Below are 20,316 nucleotides of genomic sequence, written 5' to 3'. Positions count from 1 at the left end.
CCCCCTCATTTCTCTGGATACCAGAGGAAGAAAGTCATCACTGATCCCATGCCAAATATTTCAGACTTAGTATGACACAGTGTTTGTTGGCTGTTTAGACCCACAATTATACATGTTTTTCATGGTGCTCCTCTGAGCACGTCAGCCTGGCAACAACTCTGAGCCAAGACAGCTCCCACCTACTGCACCCCCTCCCTGAACACCCATGGGCTCGTGCATTGGCTTGGGAATATCCTCTCCTGACTCATGCCAGGACAGAGGAAGGCTTGCTGGGGAGTACCACGGGGACTGGCCTCCATGCCCTGCACCCTGAGCTAATTGCAGAGGTGGGGTGCCCTGCCCTCCTGGCAGCACACTCTGGTGCTCGTAAAGAGCTGTTCTGGTGGGAAGGAGACAATGTGCTGCTTTTGGCTGCTAGTCCTGCTGTTTCCTCAGGATTATCTCTTGTTTGCCTGTCTTGGTCTCTGTATTTGGCTGCCTGGAAGTGAGTGCTGGCAGTGTAAACTGGATTGAGTTAAGTGGGAATTCAGGGTGAAAGTGAGGTGGGCAAGCCCTACCCCTCAGGCCAACGAGTAAACCACCCCATCTATGGAGCTGATGTACCAATGGTGTGCCCTTTTCCCTGAACTGGAGCTCCTGGGGAGCTGGGCAAATGCTGCTGCCTGCCAGGGTGATTTCAAAGTGGTGGATGCATGTGCCTGGTGAGGAGAGGCTGGTGGGATGTCAGGATAGGGGGAGAGGTTTGGGATGGCAAAGATGCATAATTTAAAAGGAAAACCAGAGACTCCCCTCATCTATTCCATTGTCTTAGGGGCTGGTGGAGGCACAGGGTCTCCAGTTGAGATAGAGCTCTTAGTCCTTGCTGAAGATGTGAGGCTGTCCCTGTGAGAACATCTTCTTGAGGGGGGATCCCATCACTGACATGCAGGCATGGACCTCTGGAAACCCTGCTGGCAGATGGTGGCACTTGTAAAAGACTGGCCCTTGCAGTGACTGTGCCTTGGGGCTTATGCTGACAGTGGTTGACATCCCAGCAGTATTGGAGAGAAATGCTTGAGCTGTACTTCCTCACTAGCAGGACTAGGGTATTTTTGTTTCTTTTTAATTTTTTTTCTCCCTTGACCATGTGTGAGCCTTCAACTGATTTTGCAACTAGTGCTACATAGCAGAAGGATTGTGTAATTAACAGGAACTGGTGCAGCCCTATCTCTCTGGGAATCCAGCCCTCCTTCCCACAGTGATGGAGGCAGACCCACTCTCACAGCCTCTCATCTTCTCTGCCTCCCCTGCTGCTGGGAAGAGCTTTGGGAAACTCCAGTGCTACACAGTGTGCTCCTGGGTGCCCCACACTTCCTCTAGTGGGGTGGTGTTTTGCTGCAGAGATGTATGGCAGTTCTCCTAGCTTAAACTGTGCCAAAAAATAACAGATGAATTAATTCTTTGATTTTATTCGTGTGTCCACTGTACTCCTACCCACTTCCTGGTGGGACCAGGGGATTTGTTTCTGTGAGAGGATCCGAGCAGCTGTGGGACTGATGCTGACCTTACTGTTCCTGGATACGTGGTATGACTCACAGGGATGCACGTGGCAGTGAGAGGCAGGAGACCTCTAAGGCAGTGGTGTGGAATTTCTCCTGCACTGCTCTTTCTCTGTGGGCATGTCCTTTGTGCTTTTGAATAGTGGGTTTAAATGCTCCCTGCCCCACAGAGATGGGGATAGTGACTCTGTCCATTCCTCTTCTTGCAAGCTGTGGGGAGAAATCTCTCCTTCCTGCTCTCCTGTCCCTGTGGTCTTGCAAGACCCTGCTGATACTGGAGGAAAGATGAGTTTTCTTTCTATATTTAATATCTTTTGCAAAGATGAAAGCCAGGCAGAAGGGCAGGAAGCTTTCCCCAGAGGTCTAGTGGCCCAACCACCATGAAAGATTTTTCCAGGCAGAGTTCAGTACCAGGAATTTCTCTCCCTGGGAGCAACACAGAGCTCAGCCTGCTGCCCGTTGCAGTTAAGGCACCCCCTTCCTCACTGCCTCACCTCTGGTGTTTCCAAATTATCTTAGCACCTTAGACCAGTAAGAGCTAATGTCGTGACCTCTCTCCAGTCCTGCATTTCATCATCCAAGCATGGTTTCTGTCAGCCCTGTTCATTGAAAGCCCCATCTCTGAGAGGCACTCAGTCCTGGAACTGGGATGGAAGTCTGCCAAGTGTTTTCAAGACAAGGAGCTCATGCTGGCATCCTCCAGGAGTCAAACCCGGTGTGGAGCCAAGGCTCTCTTGCTGGGGGAATTAACAGCTTTTCCTCTGCCCATTTACACAGAGACTCTGGCCTCCCTTAGGCAGCAGCGTCCTGTTACCTCCAGCAGGCTCCTGCCTTCTCCTGGTGACAGTGGCTGCATTCCTCCTTGCCCCTCCTCAGCTCCCTGAGGATCGTCTGGCATCTCTGCCTGCATGAAGAGTGCTTGCAATGGTCTCATACAACCCCCAGTTGCTGCTGGCCCATGGCTGCCAGCTACATCTCTGCCTGCCAGGGCTTCTTCAAGCTGCATCCTTGCCTGGCTCGGACCATGGGAGTCAGTGGCAGGTTTGGGCCGATTCTCTCCAAAAAGAAAACCCTGTAGGTGCACACTTCATTTCAACTCTGGCCAACTGTGGTGAAGTCAATAGGAATGTTCACATGCTTAAACCTAATTACTCCTGCAAGCACTTGCAGGGCTGGGACAAGCTCTTTTTTAGCAACAGAGATCTTTTATGGTGGATCTCTTACATCTTCTCCCTGAATTTAGAAAGAAAAATATGCAGTGTGATATCATCTGAGCAGCCCACAGAGCGAGGCCAGCATCAGTGTCTTTGCTTTGTGGATTTTGTTGTTCATAATCACTTAGGCGATGCTTAGTAAATATCTGCAGGGGAAAAAAACAACAAGCTGTTTTGAAATGAAGAGACAGTGGAAAGGAGGGCAGGCACTTCCTCTTTTTTTTTTAAATTTATATTTCTTGGCATATTTCATGGGCAACTTCCTCATTTCAGCTTACCAGGCATCAAGAAACATTTCTGCAGAAGCGATTGAAGGGAAATGTGTAAATGAGATGAGAGGGAAGGTGAAGGTCTCAGCAGAATGGCTCCATCGTAACTACTCCAATTTTGCAGACAGCCAGAGGAATATTCCCACTTACCTTGGGAACATGGGCAGGCCATGAGCACCATAATGTGCAAGTATAAGGCAGGGCTGGAACTTGCTAGGTACAAGTCCAGGCACCTGTTGGTTTGGCAGAGTAGAGGATCTCTTTTCACCCAAAAAGCACACGTGGACCAGGAGATGCAGTTTAGAGAAAAAGATCCTTTTGTTTTTTCCTCCCAAGACTACTCCCATGAGGAGGTAACATGAAGAACAACCACCTGAATGCATGGCACATAGCAATTTTGTTTTAGCAGGCGGCAATCTTAGTCCTTCATCAAACACTCACGCATTTCTTTAATGCCCTGAAATATCAGTGTTTCATAGAGGAAAGCCAGATTTAGCCAAATTTTTTGCCTCTTGCCCAATTTGATGGCTGGGAAAACTGAGGCACGGGCGAGCTGGCCACTCAGGCAGGTGAGGGGCAATGCTTGAGAGCAGAAGCAGAGTGTAGGCTGCTTGCCCGCCTGGGGTTGCAGCTCTGTGGTTTCCCCCAAAATCCAAAAGCTCCTATCTCCATCCCACGAGAACATTTTTCTCTGGTGTGGCATTTCCCAGTGCAAAGCTCCTTTCGTATTAATCTGACTCTTGGCTCACCTTCGGGCGTGTGGGGACTGTTTGGAGGTGAGACCTTCATGCAAGACTTCTGCTGTGAATGGAGCGGCGGTGATTTACAGCCCGTCGAGTGCAAGTTGCCAATCTGCATTTCTGCTCCCTAGTTGCTTTGTGTAATCAGAAAAACAGTGGTAAAGGTGGGAAAAAAACAGAAGGAAAAAAAAAAAAAGGGCGGGGGAGAGAGGAGGGGGCTGTAGAAGATGAAGGAAGGAGAGAAGAGTTAAAGCCAGGAGAGAATCCCTCCTGAGGGGAGCGGGGAGCGCCGGGCTTTGTGCGGCGCCCCCAGAGATCCTCCCGTGACACTTCCACGAGGCAGAGGGGGAGGAGGAGGAGGAGGCAGAGGTGGAGGAGACACGCCGGGGGTGTGGAGCAGGGGGGGCTAGCAGAAACAAAAGGAAACCAGCTGCAGAACTTCCTGAGGGCGGAGAGGGGGCCGCGGGAGCGCGCAGTGCCGGGCTGCTGCCTGCGGCGCTGGGGAGGGGGCGGCAGCGGGACCCTGCGACCCGCGGCTCGGCCACCATGACCAGCGCGATCCTGAGGAGGAACTCCAGCAAACAGGGCCTGCAGAACCTCATCAGGTGAGCGCCCACCTGCCCGCGGGGATGGAGCCGCTCCCGGCTCCGGCTGGATGTGCCCGGGGGGGATCGGCGCCGGGGAGAGCGAGCGCGTTCCGCACCGACCATCTTCGTGTCCCTTTAAATCGGCTGCGTTCCCTCCTTACCCCGGCTTTCCGATGCATTGGAAGGAAGGATAATAGATAACCCTCCCTCTCCTCCGCGAAAGCTGTATGAGAAAAGCAGATTTAAACTTGCTGATGGCTTTTCCAGGAGCTCCCAACTGAAATAACTGAGCACAACTGTACTGTGACACTCACCTGAGCCGCTGGTTTCCCCTCTCCCTGCGAGGGATGTCTCAGTACGTGGCTTTTTGTGTCTCCTGAGTGCTGAGCGCTTCTGCCTAGAAAAAGGATTTTTCTTTTTTTTTCCCCGCAGGAACTGTACGTTGTGCACGCTGTGATGCGCGTTTTTAATTCATAGATCAGTAAAGGGCCGGATCCTCCCAGGGCTGCAAGCTGACATTGCTCTTTTTTCGATTTAATTGATCACAATAGTGCTTTGAACCTTTCTCTCAGAGTATAATTGCCAGGGCAGGGAGGTGGATGGCTCGGTTGGGCTTATTCCCGGTTGTCAGCCGGCGCCGAGCCGGGGAGGACGGCTACATTGTCTGCTGGCTTTGAGATTCCCTGCCATGCGGTCACTGTGCTCTTCCCTGGGGGCTGGAGTTGCTGTTTCCCTCCATGGGTCTCTGGGATCCATCTCTGGATGATGGTGGTGTGCCATGCTGGCGGCCCTGACTGGGCTGAGGAGAGGCACTTCTCACCTTTCCATATTTAATTGAGCAGCTGGATGGGTGAGAGGTGGAATTAGGGAGTGTTGGACTCACATTCTGCATCTTGAGTACCTCTTTTGGCTCCCTTGTGCTCGCTGTGACTCCAGCTGAGAGGTGGAGGATGTCGTGGTGGGGTTTATTCACCAGTCATTTTCCAGTCAATTTGGGATCTCCTTGATTGGTAACGCAGCCTCTAAACCTCATCTCTCAAATAAGTTTCTTGGCTTGGAAGGTAAATGGGTGCCTACAGCCCATCCAGGCTTTGCCACTTTCCGTCCTCCTGGACCCAGGGAAGTGGGCAGAAAAGCTCCCACTGGTTGCACAGGCCCTGGGGTGGAAAGTGGGCAGGAGAGGCTGACTCCTGTCAGTTCATCTTTTGTTTGGCCTGCTGGACCCATTCCCTGGTCTCAGCCCAGGGGCACTGGGATCTGGGTTACCCATCCCTGTTTCGGAGCAGGGCTTTGTCAGGGGCTCGCGAGGGGCAGGGAAACCTCTCTGGGTGTGCAGAAGGCAGGGACGAGCTCAGATTTGGGGCCGGGCAAATGAACTGGGGTGGGAATTGCCTGCTTACAGCTGGGTAGCAATTTATTTTGCAGGGTGACAGATGGGGGGGAGCAAGGGGAAACATATGTGCTTCCTGCAGAGAATAGGGGTGTCCGAAGAACTGTCCTCAGCACAGCTTAAGCCAGGGGTATTTTCCGTCCTGGCATCTCCTCCTGCTGTGGATAAGGGACTTTTGGTGTCCCAGAGACTCGCAGGGACTTTTTTACAAGGTGACATGTTTCCTGAGTGGGGTTATTACACTTAACCTGATTGAGCTTTAGCTTTGTGGCTGTACTTTCCAGTCCTGCTTACAGATGAGGAGTGAGGTGGGGGGGGTGTGAGGGATTTCCATGGTTTACACGCAAAAAGCCTCACAAGATTCAACAGCAGAACAAGCAGGATCTGCTCCGTACACACCATAGCCTATTTTGCAGTTGTATTTTTCTTCTGGAACAGTTTCTCCTGGAGTTCCTGAGATAGGCTGTGGGGCTGGCTCTGCAAGCCCTGCCACCTTGGCTGCAGGAAGGAGCTTCTTTAATGAATGGCTTGAGGCTCCTGGCTTGAGGATATGTTGCTGTCAAGATTGCTGTGCTCTACTTTTTTCTGTCCCAAGGTGACTGCAACAGAGTGGTTACACCGTGTAGGTCCTGGGCTCTTCTGGTGTGTCCAAGTGCTTTGGAGACCTGGAGCTCACGAGTGAAAGCAGCTGCTCAGAGCCATATTCACGAGCACTGGGGATATCAGTGTGGTGTCATGGTTTACCTGGCTGCTCCTGCTGCAGGGCACAGCAGGGATAACCAGGGAATTACCTTCTCTGAGCATTGCTCTGCTATGGGAGCTGCTTGCCAGCTGTTCAACAGCTGGGTCAAGGGTTCCTCAGCTGAAGCCAGTGTAAGCCTTGTGGATTTTGGGTTGAAGAGCTGAGTCCCAGTGCTTTGTGCATCCTGCCTTGTGCTTGATACAAAACCCCAGCATTTCAGACAAAGGGGCCCATGGATGAAGTATCACCTGAACATCAGTCCCAGGAGTCAGATTTGCATGAAATGGCTTTTCCACTGGCTGCTGACAGGCTTAGTGCACGTGCTGCTCTGGAGTGGTTTGGTGTGCTTGGGATCACATTGGAGACACTTGGAGGCTAAAGCACTGAGCCAGTGCTCTAGGAAACATCTTTCACCTCTGCCCAGCCAGGAGGTGGACTGGAAAAGTCCTCCTTCTTCCTCACTGGCTTTGCAGAAAGTGCAGGCAGGTACGTTCCATTGAAAAGCTGGAGGCTGGAAAGAGCCCAGGGTTAGGCCTTGCAACAGCAGAGCACGAATGGCTGAGTAATTACCTGGGAAAGGTATGAGAAGAATGGGCATTGCAGGGCTATCTACCTTCCCTGCTTTGGCCTGTGTGCCCAGGCACTCCCCTTGTCCAGCATAGTTTCTCTATCAGGATATCACTGGGGAAATATTTCTCCCTTTGTAGCACGCTTACAGCGATGATCCCTCACACGCCCACAAGGCTTTGTATTTTTTTTAAGTCCTCTCCAAACATGAGCCACTTTATCTTGTTATCACGATCTCTTTTTCCTTATCCTTCTAATGAATTCCTATAAATAAGATAGGGATCCAGCACCTGTCATGTCGATTCATTCAGTTCATTATCTGCTCCTGCTGGAATTCTACTCTCCTTCTATTTATCGAGCCTGAAGTGTTTCACAAGAAGAATATGGCTGTTTAATTAACCTACAAATCAGCCTCTCTGTAAAGCAGCTGTGCTGCTTCTTGGGACTGGGTGATTGACACTGCTCCCACTGTGGTGGCTTGCTGCAGTGGTGTCCCCATCGCTGGGCTGGGGATGCCTGGCTGGGATGTGTGGTCCTGGGGTGGAGTGTGTGGGTGTGAGCACTGGAAGCACTGCTGCTCTTGTCTCTTTTATCCAGCATGTGGGTGAATCTGGGGTGCCATTGAATCTGGGGTGCCATTAGGAAGTCAGCTGTGATTTGTTCTCGGGGAAAAGGGACAGTGTTCTTATGTGCTACAACACCCCTTTGCTTCCCAGCACAACGGGGACCTGGTCCAGAACAGAGCATGGCTGCTGCACAAGCAACCAGTTAACCAGTGTCTCTAATTATATGTCTTTGCAATGCCACAGAGTCTGAAGTGCAAATAATCCTGTGGGAGAAGGGGGCTGAATGTTGAGGATGAAAAAGCTCAGGGGAACAAAACAAGTCAGAAAATTTGATCATGGGAATAGAGCTAATTATTTACTCTGTAGGATGGGATTTTTTTTGCTTTGTTATCTTCTGTGGAGTCATTTAAAACGGGAAGCCAGAATGTGAGATCTGAAATGAATCTTTCACGACTCTGTTTTGGCCTGCTGTATGTGATGAGATGCTTGACACCTCCAGCACTCATATCCTGGCACCCATGAGGTGGCTGCAGGGCCCCTTCATTCTCCCTACAGCACTGCATTTTCCAGCAATGCTCTTGGTGATGCTTAGAGTTCCTCAGCACTAGGGGTAGCTTTAAAATTCCTTGAATTTTGGTGTGTGTCATGACTGTAATATTTCGTTTGATCAGGATATGGGGCTCTGCCCAGCTCTGTGGGATGCCTTCCTTTCTGCCTGCATTCTATGTTTCCCAAAGCTTGCCAGGATCTTTCTCAGCAGGGAAGATGCTACTCCAGTATTTTTGTCTTGACCTCCTGAGTGCTGAGCTGGGAACAAGGAGCTTGAAGCACATGGGAGGGCTGGATGGTGCTTTGAAGAGGAAGAACATTTTTTGTGGGGTGGGGGAGTGTGTGGTTGATGCCAGGACATGGTCTGGGCACAGTTTGTTGCCTGGGAGATAGCTGCTACCTCCGTGGCCTATTGCAGCACCACTTTGCTTCAACTCCCTGGCCCCTAGATAGGTGTAGGGAGTGAGGAATTCTTGCTGTGAAGAAGTAGGGCAGCACTTTAGGGGAAGATGGGGAAACTGAAAAGTGTAGGAAGGAGCCAGGAGCAGAGCTGTTGTGTGGGAAGAGGACAAGGGATACCTGCATGGGGACAGCAAGGGGACACAGGGCCTTCATCAGTGTGATTTGTGCCTTGCAATGCTGCCTCAACGTGTCATGAGGAGCCTATGGTGCTCCCCTTCTTGAATCTTCCCCATTTTGATGTTTTTATTAGTGGCCTTCATTTTTTTAATCCTTCTGTGCCCCAGAGGGATAAAAAAGGGCAGAACAGATGGGAACCTTTGTGAACTCCTCAAAAAGGGAGGAAAGGGAGATGTGAGCAGAGGCTGCTGACTGGGAGGAGTGTCCAGGAGAGCCCTTGGGGCCAGACTGATGGCATGCCTGGGGGATTTCCACATTCCAGGATGGCTTCTATGGTGCCAGCTGCTTGCAGAGTGATGCCACCATATTTTGCAAGCCGGGAGGAACCCAGGGATTTGCTGCCCCAGCTGAGCTGTGGGGCAGGGTGAAGGTAAGGGCTAAGCCAGTGTGTGGTGGGTCAGTCCCTCCCTGGGTGCCTTGTGGGGTGCCCACCCTCAGCTTTCACCCCAAGGATAGCAGCTCATCCTTTCTCTCCAGTTGAAGCAGCTCATCTGTCCCCTCTGAGTACTCTGTGGATCCATTCCCAGATTTTTTTCTAGCTCTGGAGTTTTTGTCAGAGCTCCACCTACCACTGACCTTTCCCAGAAAACAGTGAGTGGGTTTTGTTTGCCTTTAGCCTGACCTGACTCAGATTTTTACCTGCTCTCAAGCAATTGGATGTTCAGGGCCTGAACTCTGAGCCTATGGAAATTTCGGGAAGCTGTAGTGAGCCTTTGAGGCCATCAGGGCTGTAAGCACAGGTTGTTAGCATCCTCTGATGGTGTGGAGATGGACCACCATGTGTACGTGAGCATGGATCAGCTAGAAGGAGCACTGGATGGAGAAGCTGGTGCCTGAGACTTTGCAGCTGGGATGGTGTCTAAAAACTTAACTTTCAGCTTCCAGATTTTTTTTGATTTCTCCTCCTCCCTCCATTGCTGACTCTTTTGATGGAGCATCAAATAGCATCAGCACCATCCCTCAGCTGGCAGCTGGGGCTGCCAAGTGCCTCTGTCCCATAGCAAGAAGCTGGGGTGCCATGCCCTCAAACACGGGATTTTGGGGCAAAGACTATTTTTCCTCGTGAAGATGCTGTGCCCTAGCACAGCAGGGACCGAGGGCTTGCTGCTGCCTCTGGTTCCTGCTGCAGCACAGCTCGTCAGCAATGGCCATAAAGGAGGAGAGCCCCAGCTCTCCCCGGGAGTGGAGCAGAGTGTTCTCACGGCCTCCTGCCTGAGCTCAGAGACCAAACTCCCTCCTGCTGCTGGGGGGGACTGCCTCACCCCCGGGGCTGCCAAGGGAGGGCCAAGCCAGCTGTGCTGTAAAAACCACCACGCTGATACACATCTTGCTCTTAATCCCGGCTTGAAGCAGGGATAAGGCAATTGCTCACCTTTCTAGGCTCAGACTTGTTTTCCAGCAGGAGTGTTTCAAGAAGGATGCTGGCTGACTGTAACCAAGGCAGGGAGGCTGTGGAGTCTTGCTTCCTTCTTATAAGCAGGAAAAAATAAAATTCAAAGCTGGGTAAGGCAGTCTGCATCTCTTTGACAAGTCTGTTTTCTCCTCTGACATGCTTCTCGCTTGCAAAAACAGAGCCCAGACTTCCTGCCCTGTAGAAAAAACTCTCCAATTCCTTGAGCCTTAGGGCTGAGATGGAGGGACCGTGAGAAAGAGCCATGGTTTGAGGTTGTACAGAGCACTGATTTCTCACACCTACTGGATGCAGGGCAGTGCTGGGAGGGCTTGGGCTCCAGCCCTTTCCTCCCCCCTGCCAAATTCCTGACCGGTGATGTTAATACATTATTGCACCGGCCTATCTGTGTGCTAAGGACCCACGGTCTGGAGGGTGCAATTCATCATCTTGGAGGCGATTCGTTTGGATTCTGTCTGCCATGATTAAAATCAATAATAATAATAATAAAAAGAAACTGTTGCTCCCACTGGTTGCCTCATGCCTCTATGAGTGGTTGTGCATCACCTGTGGCGTCTGGAAGCTTGGAGCATTCCATGTGCCTTCTTGGAGCGACAGTCCTGTGAGTGGCAGGAGGGGACAGATGAAGCTCATGATGAAGAACCAGCCCTGCTTTCATCCCTCCTCCTGCCATTTGCCGCCAGCTTTCTCAAGTGTGGCTTGTTTTGCTTGTGGAAGCAGTAAATTACCATCTTGGGGCCTTCCCTGCCTGCCATGCCACAGTGACAGGTCAATCTTTGCAGGGGATTTAATGAAGGCTAAACTAGGCAGAGTTTTATATGTGGCACGTGTGCTGCAGGGCTGTACATCTGCACATCCTTCTCGAGGCAGAAATGGGATGTGCTTGTACAGAGGAAATCCAAGATCTGTTTAAAAAAAGAAGAGTTGCTTTTATTTCTAAAAGGGAGATAGGTCTCTGCAATGCTGAGTGTGGTTTCACTTCTACTTCTGCTTGAAGAAAGTTTGGGATGTATCATATTCTGTTCAGATGCCTTGGTGTGTCCTTATCAGCCCATACGTGCTGCCTTTCCACACCCCCAGTTCTAGCAGGAGGTGGAGATGGGCTCTGTGGCCACTCCTGGGTGTGAAGTAGCTCTGTCCTGCTGTTCACATCCTCAAGGTGACCCGTGATTTATAGGAGAAGTGGGGAGACGTGGCTGAGACTGCACAGCTACGTGTGGGGTGGGGAAACTTGGTATGAGAAAAAGGCTGAGGGTGAAGCACATAGATGCATTTTTTTCTCTCCCCCTGCCCCCCTTCTTGTTCAAACTCTGTAGCCTGGACTCTGAACGGAGCAATGCAGCTGAGGAATTACATGAATGTATGGGAGGGAGAGGCTTGTGGAGTATCTCTGGCTGCCTTTGACTGACACACTGCTGTTTCAGAGCTAGAATAACTCTCCCGAGGCGAGGCTGAAATAAACTTCAGGCTGTGACATAATCATTCTTGATTTTATTTCTTTTCCCAGTCTCCCTGTATTGTAGCACTAAACACACCCCTTCCTTATTCAGTGAGGTGATGACCCAGCTGTAATCATTGCTATCCAGCCACGTTACTCCTAAGGCATGGAACCCCATGCCTTCTGTGGTGGCCTGACACCAGTGGTTCTGAATGACATGAGTGGAGGCATTATCTGTGTATTGCAGCATACTTGACTCAGTCACACAGAGCCATTATATGCCACTAATAAGTGATTAATTTGTTGGCAGAGGGTCAAGTGGGTGAGGGAGTTGTAGCCTTTGGAGGATGTCCTCTTCCCTTTTGTGTAACAGGGTGAGCTGTTCATCTCCTGCCAGCAGTCAGGTCCCTTTATAAATAATTGTGTGATAAATGCAATATGAAATAAAGCCTGGCAGCTCTCCTTGGAAGCAGATGAACTCGTTGATGGTCCTAGGCCATGTTCTGCAGTGATGTTGTATCTGGCACTGTGGCAGGGCAATGCAGGCTGCAGTGGATTGCACGGAAGGGGAAGGTCCCTTGCATTGCTTTCTGTCATCTCCCTTTCCCCAAACCTCAACAGAGCAGAGATGGGATGGCTGCTGGGGGAGGCAGGGCTGCCCCTCCCAGTTCTTCTCTAACTCATGCAGCCCCATGGCTTCCAGGGGATATTCCCAGCTGTGGTGGACGCTGGCTTTTTCACAGGTGATGGGGCAATATCTCTTCTGGGGTTGCACATGGCTCCTCCTAAATCCTGTTCCCAAAACCTCTTCCCTCTTATACCCTGGCTTTGTGGGGGTGACCTACCCAACAGAGGCAGCAACCAAAGCCAGCACACTCCTGGCCTGATACCCCAGTGAGCTCAGGAGACAGGAATGTCCAGTGTGTTGGTAGAGGGTTCCTGAGTTTTTCTGGCGCAGGTCTGCAAAGCCCAAAGCCTCTGGGAGGCATTTGATTTTCCTTTCTGGAATTAGCTTTAGTGCTGAAGGTTGGGTTTGGGCCAGCAAAGCTTCCTTTGAGCCGTCAACCATGCAAAGGACTCCTCGAGTCTGCTGAGTTTCCCTTAAACACAGCTCATCTGGTGCCAGAAATTTCCCTTGCCTGAATATTAAAATCTCCTCAAGTGCTGGTGAGGAATTGCCCAAAGGAAATGTGACCTTCCCAGCCATGCTGGCTTGTCTGGAGCGGGTGTTTGTGGCCATGTGGAGCAGGGCAGCCAGAGTGTGGGTGCCTGTATTGCTGTGCTGCAGGAAGGGGCGTTTTGTAGTGCAAACAGAAATAGAGCCCCTCCCTTGGCTGGGGGTCCAGAGGGAGGTGAGGTCAAGAGCTGGATGTGAAACAGGCAGCTGGCCTCAGTCAGAGCAGAAATCTGAGCATCCCCAATGCTTGGCAGGCAGTGTCTCTGTGAGCACAGCTGAACCAAGGTGCTTTCAGCTCATCCTTACACCTGCAGGATGTCCTCAGGAAGAGAGAAGCCTATTCCACAAAGAGTGTTTGGTTCAACCAAGACCTCCAAAAGCTGTTGGCAGAGATATAGGGATCATGTAAGAGAAATGACCCAGCCCTGTGACGAGCTCTTGCTGGAGCAAATCTTGCCACAGCTCTGGGCTGCTGCGGCCACTGAGGTCTCTTTACCTTTTCTCCTCCCTACTCCAGTCACACTAAAGTTTGTTAAAGGGGCTGAATTTCCTTTCACATTGCATGAAAATCCCTCTATAGAGGGATTTTATGAAGACTGGATGCAGGAGTGTAGTATGCTGTAGCTCATCTTGCAACTCCTCAATCTTCAAGTCTTGCTTTCTGTTTCCCCATCCTGTGATGGGTGAAATGAAGTTGAGAACTCTTGGTCCCAGTGGCAGCTATGAGTCTGCTTCTTCCCCAAACCTCCCCATCCTAGGATCAGCCTGGGACAGTGCTGGCTGGAGGTGAATATACGTGGGATCAGCCTGATCCTGAAGCCCTGGGTAATTATTTCTAGAATTGGGAAAGACAGTTGTGAAATACCACTGTGGGCTGAGCATGTTGAGTTACTGAATGCGCTTGTGAACAATTAGAGCAACCGGGAGACCATGGCCCCGTTTTAGTAAATGGAACCATTTGGAAATTAAATCTTTCCACCTTTTTGCTTCGAAAGGCAATTTAACAGCTGACCCCCTGCTCACACTTGTGCTTGTCCAAATTGAAATGGCACATTTTGTCTGGGGTCCAACAAACCCCTGTAGCTGACCCAAACACAAGGACTTTGGCAAGGCTTAGTTTCTCATTTGCTTGTGTTTTTTGCTTCATTTTGTTTTGTTTGTTTTTCACTAAAGACAAATATTTGTGCTGCTAGGTCAGTCCAAAAGTAATCCTCCTTTTTCCTCTGCTTGTCAGTGTGGTTACTGAACCCCAACGCATCACTTATTAAACCTCACTCCCCTAGCAGCCTGTTTGAGCATGACAGAGAGCTCAGAATCTGAAAATAAACTCGGTTTAGGTGTTTGCTGAAGGGTGCTGGTATTTTTGAATCAGCGGGGGCTTTATCTGCAGCCCTTATTGCTGAGCAGAGGCATACTGCTCCTAGCATTGCAGCCCCCCCAGGATGCTCAGAGTGTCTGAGGCACATCCCAGCACAACAGTGGGCAGCCTGGAAGCTGGAATTGCCCTGCGACAAAGCTGGATTGCTCTGTGGCAAAGGGAGCTGGGAAAGTTATTTCTCTGCTTTTGCAGAAAAATCCCCGTCTCCCCAAAACAGTCGCCCCCAGCTCTGTCCTCAGCCTGCTCGAAGGATGCAGGGACAGAATAGCGAGCCGGTGAGGTCATGGGGAGAGAGTTAGTCACATCCAACTGGGAAAGGGAGAGGGCTGCCAACCAGTGTTGCTCTCACAGCGTGGAAAGCTCGTGTGGTTCAGAAGGGACCCCCCCCTCCAGGCTCCCTAGAGCACCCTGGCCAAGCTGGGGGTGTTGGTGGAGCACCGCCTCTGCAGCAGCTTCCCAACGAACTGGAGGAGGGAGTGAAAGCTTTAATCGAAATCTAACTTGTTCTGGCATAAACGTGGACTTTGCTTCTCGTAACTGGGGTGTTACAGGCAAGAGGGGGTTAAGAGCCTTTCCAAATTGGAGACTATCTGGAGCTGTCGCACAAGGGAGGGAGATCATGGCAGAGTTTAATGAATGACTTCATTTATATATTAAAAAAAAAAAAAAAAACAACAACATGGTGGCTTCCTGCCAGGTCCACAGACAAGGGTTTCTATGGGAACCTAAGGAAAAATAATAAATAGGAGTGTGGGATGAGTAGGGAAGGGAGGAGGGGAGCCCAGGCTCTGGTCTGGGTCTGCTTTGTTCCTCATGGAGACCAAGGTGGCAAGGGGCGATGAGGGGGTAAAAAGGGAAAGAGCTGAATTTGGTGCTTGCAGAAAGACTCTACCCAATATAATGCAGACAGTAACTACACAGCAGTGGAGCATTCTCTTGGGCTTGTCCTGGGGTCTGGCTTGTTCCCTGCACCTCTGTAGGCACAGCAGGCATGGGCAACCTTTCTTCATTGGGCTTACAACCTGGCTTTGCTGCCTTGGGGCAGGTGGGAGCTAGGGAGGGCGATTTGGAGTCCTCCCCAGCTTCCTGACAGGGTGGTGGTGGGACCACTCTGCAAAGGGATGCTACTGGGGCTAAGTTCAAGAGTTCTGCTGGCACTGCAGAGAAATATAGGCTCTGAGTGAAAGACTAATAAGGTTCACAGTGTAATTAGAAGGGCTAATTTTTCATCAGTTAATTCCAATGGGCTTCTTTTCCCCCATTGCTGGGAGAGGTGGTTATCTGTCCTGAACCTCAAAAGAAAACAGCTTTTTTGGTGAGACCCATGGTGAAGTGAAGCCTTCTCACGTGCTTCATAGTCCAGACTGAGGGCAAAGCTGGGCAGGCTGGCAGAGTGGCACTCCTGGGGCCAGCTGAAACCTGCCCCTCATTCACTCAAACTGGGCTGAAACAAGTCTCAACTAAGGCATTTCTGTTGGGGTTTTTTCCCCCATTTTCCTTTCCACAGGCTCTTTGTTCCAGTCTGAATGATGTTGCACTGTATCTCTCATGGAGCGGGTTCATCCTAAGAGGACCGCGGTCCTCAGGGTGTGCCTGAGGTGGGGAAGTGCAGTTGGGCTGGGTCCTGCTGCTGGTGGGAGATCGACTTCCCAGCTCCCATGTGTGTGCCTTCCTGAAAGACATTTCTGTAAACAGGCTTGAAAATGCCAGGGGAAACAGCCTTTGTGTCTGTTTTGGACCTGGCTGAACCAGAGGTGAGTGGGGTGAGGAGGCATCTGCCCCAGCATGAGCCCCAGCATCAGCCCTGGGTACCACAAATCAGACCTGCCCAGCTCCAGCTGCCATCACAGGCCCTTTGGGTGAGTGGTGGCCACCCCATGGCATGTTCCTTTCTGCCTGAATCTCAGCTGGTGCTGCCAGTGAAGCAAGAGCTGATCCCGTGTGGGGAGCGACTGGACTGGCGTTCTCACCAGAGAAGGAATGTGGCATCCACCTTATCGCTTCCTTGGGGATATAAGAGGCTGTTCTGCTGTCAGAGGAATTATTATCCAACAGTTGAGATGTCTGGGAGAAGCCAAGGCAGGTTTTTCTTTGCAGGGGTGGCAGGAAGCCAGGCAGGGCAGGGCAGGACATAGATGCTGTCCTCTGCCACTGTTTCCTTGGCTCCTGGTCAGGCAGGAACAGCTCAGGTGCCTAAGGAAACTCATGCCCAGGGCACAGATCTTGCCTTCCGTGTCCCAAAGCTCAAGATGAAGGTGTTGGATATCTTGCAGCACTGCAAGACCCTTTACAAACCCCTTACAGGACCATTTACAAACTCTTCCAGGAGTGCAAAGCCGTTTTTGCAGAGAATGGTGCTTTGCAATGGGCTTCAGCCCACAGGCAGGTGGCTGGTCTGGTAGGAAGAGGTTATGTACCATATCTTCCTTCTAGAGACTTGCAGGCTCTCCTGCACCCCTCTCCCAGCGCCTGTGTCCCACCTTATCCTTGTCCATCAGTGAGTCCCACTGCAGAGCTGTGCTGGAGGATGTGAGGGTGCCACTTTGAACACTTGCCGCTCATGGTGGGAGCACTCCTCTGCAGAAGGCTCCTGCTTGCTGGAGGGAGCCCAGCCACCTCAGAGGGCTGTTAGCAGGTTTCACAGGACTGCCTGATGGCATTAAAGATGGGTTTTCCCTCTGGCTTGGCAGGCTGACAGCACAGTGGAGCGTGGAAGATGAGGAGGAGGCGGCGAGAGAGCGGCGGCGGCGGGAGCGGGAGAAGCAGCTGCGGTCCCAGGCAGAGGAGGGCTTGAATGGCACCGTCTCCTGCTCAGAGAGTGCAGCTCTGGCACAGGAAAACCAGTAAGAAATACCCGTGGATAAATCCTTCAGCAACACACATTTCCTTGCAGCAAACCCCTCCTGCAGCCACCGAGTGTGTTTCCCCTTTGTTTGGGGTGGTTTGGGGAAGATGGGGAAGTTCTCTAATAGGTTTGGGCTGGGGCATTTAGCGCACACTGGCAAACAGTGTGCTTTCTTGTTTGGGCAGAAAGCCCCAGAAGTCCTGCTTTGATTGTTTTCTTGCCTAGAGGATGGGGGTTTTACTGCCCTGAGAGTTTACACTGGGACAGCTTGGGGCAGGCTGGGCTCTGGCAGGGAGTCCCCATTGCCAGTGATTTCAGTGCTTGGTTAAATTTCAACTTGGGAGTCATCCTACACCAAAAGTAATGGAGTTTCCTGATATGTGCAAAGACAGATGTGCCTGAGGATGTGATGCACAACCAGTGCAAGCAATCACCTATCCTAGCTGGGCTTTCCATTCCTCCCCCAGAGGATGCTGGCCTAGCACTGGGAAGCATAAAGCAGCACCTGAGCCGGTGCAGTTCACAGCTCTAAGGGTTAAAATTAACTTTGTGCTTTAATGGGGCAAATCCTAAATGGACATTGCTCAGGAGGCATTTATGGAGATGCTGAGCTATCTGCTGTCAAAGAGGAAACACCTGGAGAAGGGATAAGATGACATCCACAGCATGCCACACCACATCCTACTGCAGCCTCCCCACATCCATGGTTCAGCAGCCCAGATGCTGTGCAGCACTGGGGCTTGCACAAAAACTAGTCTGCATTCTGAATTGCCAAATTCTTGTCTCAAAGTCCTCAGTCTTACCACTGTTTATGTGTTCAATTTATTTCTTAATCTATTGAACACAGTGGAAAAGTGGTGGCAGGATTTGGAATTATAGTCACAGAGAAGCAACATCTTCATTTTACTGGAAAAATAACAGAAGTTATTTATGAAAACTTACTCTTTTTCCATTAAAATATTTTTTTCCAAGATACTTCCAAAATTATTCAGGACTTCTTTTTTTTTTCTTTTTCTTTTGATAAAAGCATAGCAAAACACCTTCACAGTCTTTTGTGGAAATACTCACGGTGATATTCTGCAGACAAAACCGCTGCAGTCTGCTCTAAAAGCAAACAGAAGGTCTGGAAAGTAATGACACTCATTAGCTTCTCCAAACCCCCCTTCACACAGGGGCTAGGAAATAATTTGAAAAGGTCTTTAAAACAGCAGATGAGCTCTCTGGTCTGTGCTTTGCTGGTTGGTGCTGTGAGCAGCCTCAGGCCAGAGCAGCATGCAGCAGCCCCAGTAACCTAGGGGCTTGCAGGCTCCAGTCCTGTCGGCGTGGGCAGAGCTGTGCTGCTGGCCCTGCAGGACCATTGGCATTGCCCAAATTTAATTGAGTGCTTAAGAGGGCAATGACAAGAACAACTCTTAAAATGAAGGGCTTTGGTCCCTGTTCCATGATCCAAAGCTTGCTGGGCCATGAGGATGTTTCTTCTTCTCTGGCCATTCCCTGGTTTTGTTTACAGCTGCTGACAGCCACCTGGGCTTGCTCATGCAGCCAGGGTCAGCCCTGGCTATTAATCTTCTGAAAAGCTTCATTCTCTCTTGTGTAAATCCTGCCCTCTCCTTCCTGTGGCTCTTCCCACGCTGGGACTCATCCTATCCATGTCACTCCCCTTAGTTCAAACCCACCCCTGCATTTCCTTGCTCCCAAGGGACAGAGTGAACCTCCTGTTCTCCCTTACCCCTGCTAAAGAAAACCAGAAGCAGTCAGGAGAACAGAAGGTTTGCAGGAAAGACAGGGGTGTTCTTGGGAGCCAGAGGGATGGACATCAGCTGAAGCGGTGATGATGGGCCTGTCCTGGCTTTGTGCTTCTCCTGGCAGTGTGTTTGCAGAGAGACACGTGGAAGTGGCCAGATTTCTAACAGCATTCAGCCAGTCTCCCTTGCTCCCTGGGAACTTTTCTGTTAGCCTGAGCACACATTGTGGCCAGGGCCACAAATACTGGAATGATTTTGCCGTGGCTATCTTCAACAGTGGAGCTCACCCAAAGAAGGATAAATGGAATAACTGGAAGGAGAGAAGGACTGTGTCAGGCTGTGGCTCTTTCAGGCCAGGTTTAGGCCTTCTTACATGCCCCTCAATGCTAATTTTCTTTTTTGCTGTGTTTCAGCTACGACTTCAAGCCATCTGGGCCTTCGGAGCTGGAGGAAGATGAGGGGTTCAGTGACTGGTCCCAGAAGCTCGAGCAGCGCAGGCAGAGGTGGGTAGGGCACAGATGAACCAAGGGCAGGGATATCCATGTCCCCAGTAAAAGGACTGGCCCTGAGGAGGGGTGACCAGACCCAGGGCAAGTCTGGCATGTGGTAAGAATGAGGCCAGAGCCTGGAGCATCAGCGGGGCACAACAGACCCTGCACCACTGGGCCAGATGCTCCCTGCCTGCCATTTGGGCTAGCAGGGAGGAATGGCCCAGGGGCGGCCCCAGGCTTTGGGGATGTTTGGATTGAGCTTTGTGCTCCAAGCAAGGGCAGCCTGCCAGGACGCCTGGGCTTGGAGGAGTGACAACAGCAGATTTAAGCCACCTGAGCTGCTGCAGGGGCTGAAATGGTCTCTAACATAATCCAGGCCAGCCTAAAAAGCTGTTCTAAGTTATTGCTGCTTCCTAGCTCATGTCAGCATAGTGGGTGTTATGGCCCCAGCCCACCTGTGCCTGACTCCTCTTGGAGCAGGAAAGAAAAAGGAAGCAAAGAACTCCGAGAGGCGCTTGTGTGCCAGCTGTTTAGTCCCCATCTCCCATCACTCCTCCCTTACAGAAATAAACCAAACTCCTGCCTTAACCACTTCCCTTGGATACCATTTACCTGCACATGAACTCTTGGCAGCTTGATTTTGTAGGGAATTTTTGGCATAGCCTCTTCTTTACCCTGAAGAATTCTTTGCACAGAGAGGTGGTAGATGCCCCTTCCCTGGAAACATTCAAGGTCAGGTTGGACAGGACTCAGAGAAACCTGATCTGATTAAAAAGGTTCCTGCTTATTTCAGAGGGATTGGGCTAGATGACCTTTAAAGGTCCTTTCCAACCCAAACTATTCTGTGACTGAAAAAGTGCTTAAGATTAATATTTACTGCTGAATAAATAAAAAGAACTCAAAGTTTTGTTACTTTTCCCCAAATGTTGTGGCTAAACCGTGCTGCAAGCTGTACCTTTGCAGCCCTGACCCCACAAGCACTTCTCAAGCACCTCCAAGGCCCAGCACAACGTGATTATAACATCTGTGG

The 20,316-nt window shown here is 50.9% G+C and overlaps 1 protein-coding gene across 2 annotated transcripts in view; it reads left to right on the top strand.

Moving 5' to 3' along the window:
* Positions 1 to 20,316, top strand: part of LSP1 (lymphocyte specific protein 1) — a 48,105-nt gene that overhangs the window by 7,556 nt on the left and 20,233 nt on the right. Inside the window, exons 1-3 of one of the 2 annotated variants that reach the window (XM_088166676.1) lie at positions 4,186 to 4,366; positions 16,896 to 17,048; positions 19,209 to 19,298. In XM_088166676.1, coding sequence (XP_088022802.1) covers positions 4,308 to 4,366; positions 16,896 to 17,048; positions 19,209 to 19,298 — 302 coding nt within the window. In that variant the 5' untranslated portion in view covers positions 4,186 to 4,307. Of the gene's footprint in view, positions 1 to 4,185; positions 4,367 to 16,895; positions 17,049 to 19,208; positions 19,299 to 20,316 lie in introns of those variants that run through there. The other variant, XM_014892677.2, reaches the window with a different exon arrangement.

This window comes from Sturnus vulgaris, chromosome 6 (assembly GCF_052056855.1).
Source record: "Sturnus vulgaris isolate bStuVul1 chromosome 6, bStuVul1.hap1, whole genome shotgun sequence".
Classification (NCBI taxonomy): Eukaryota; Metazoa; Chordata; class Aves; order Passeriformes; family Sturnidae; genus Sturnus; species Sturnus vulgaris.
This window is presented reverse-complemented; position numbering and strand designations above follow the sequence as displayed.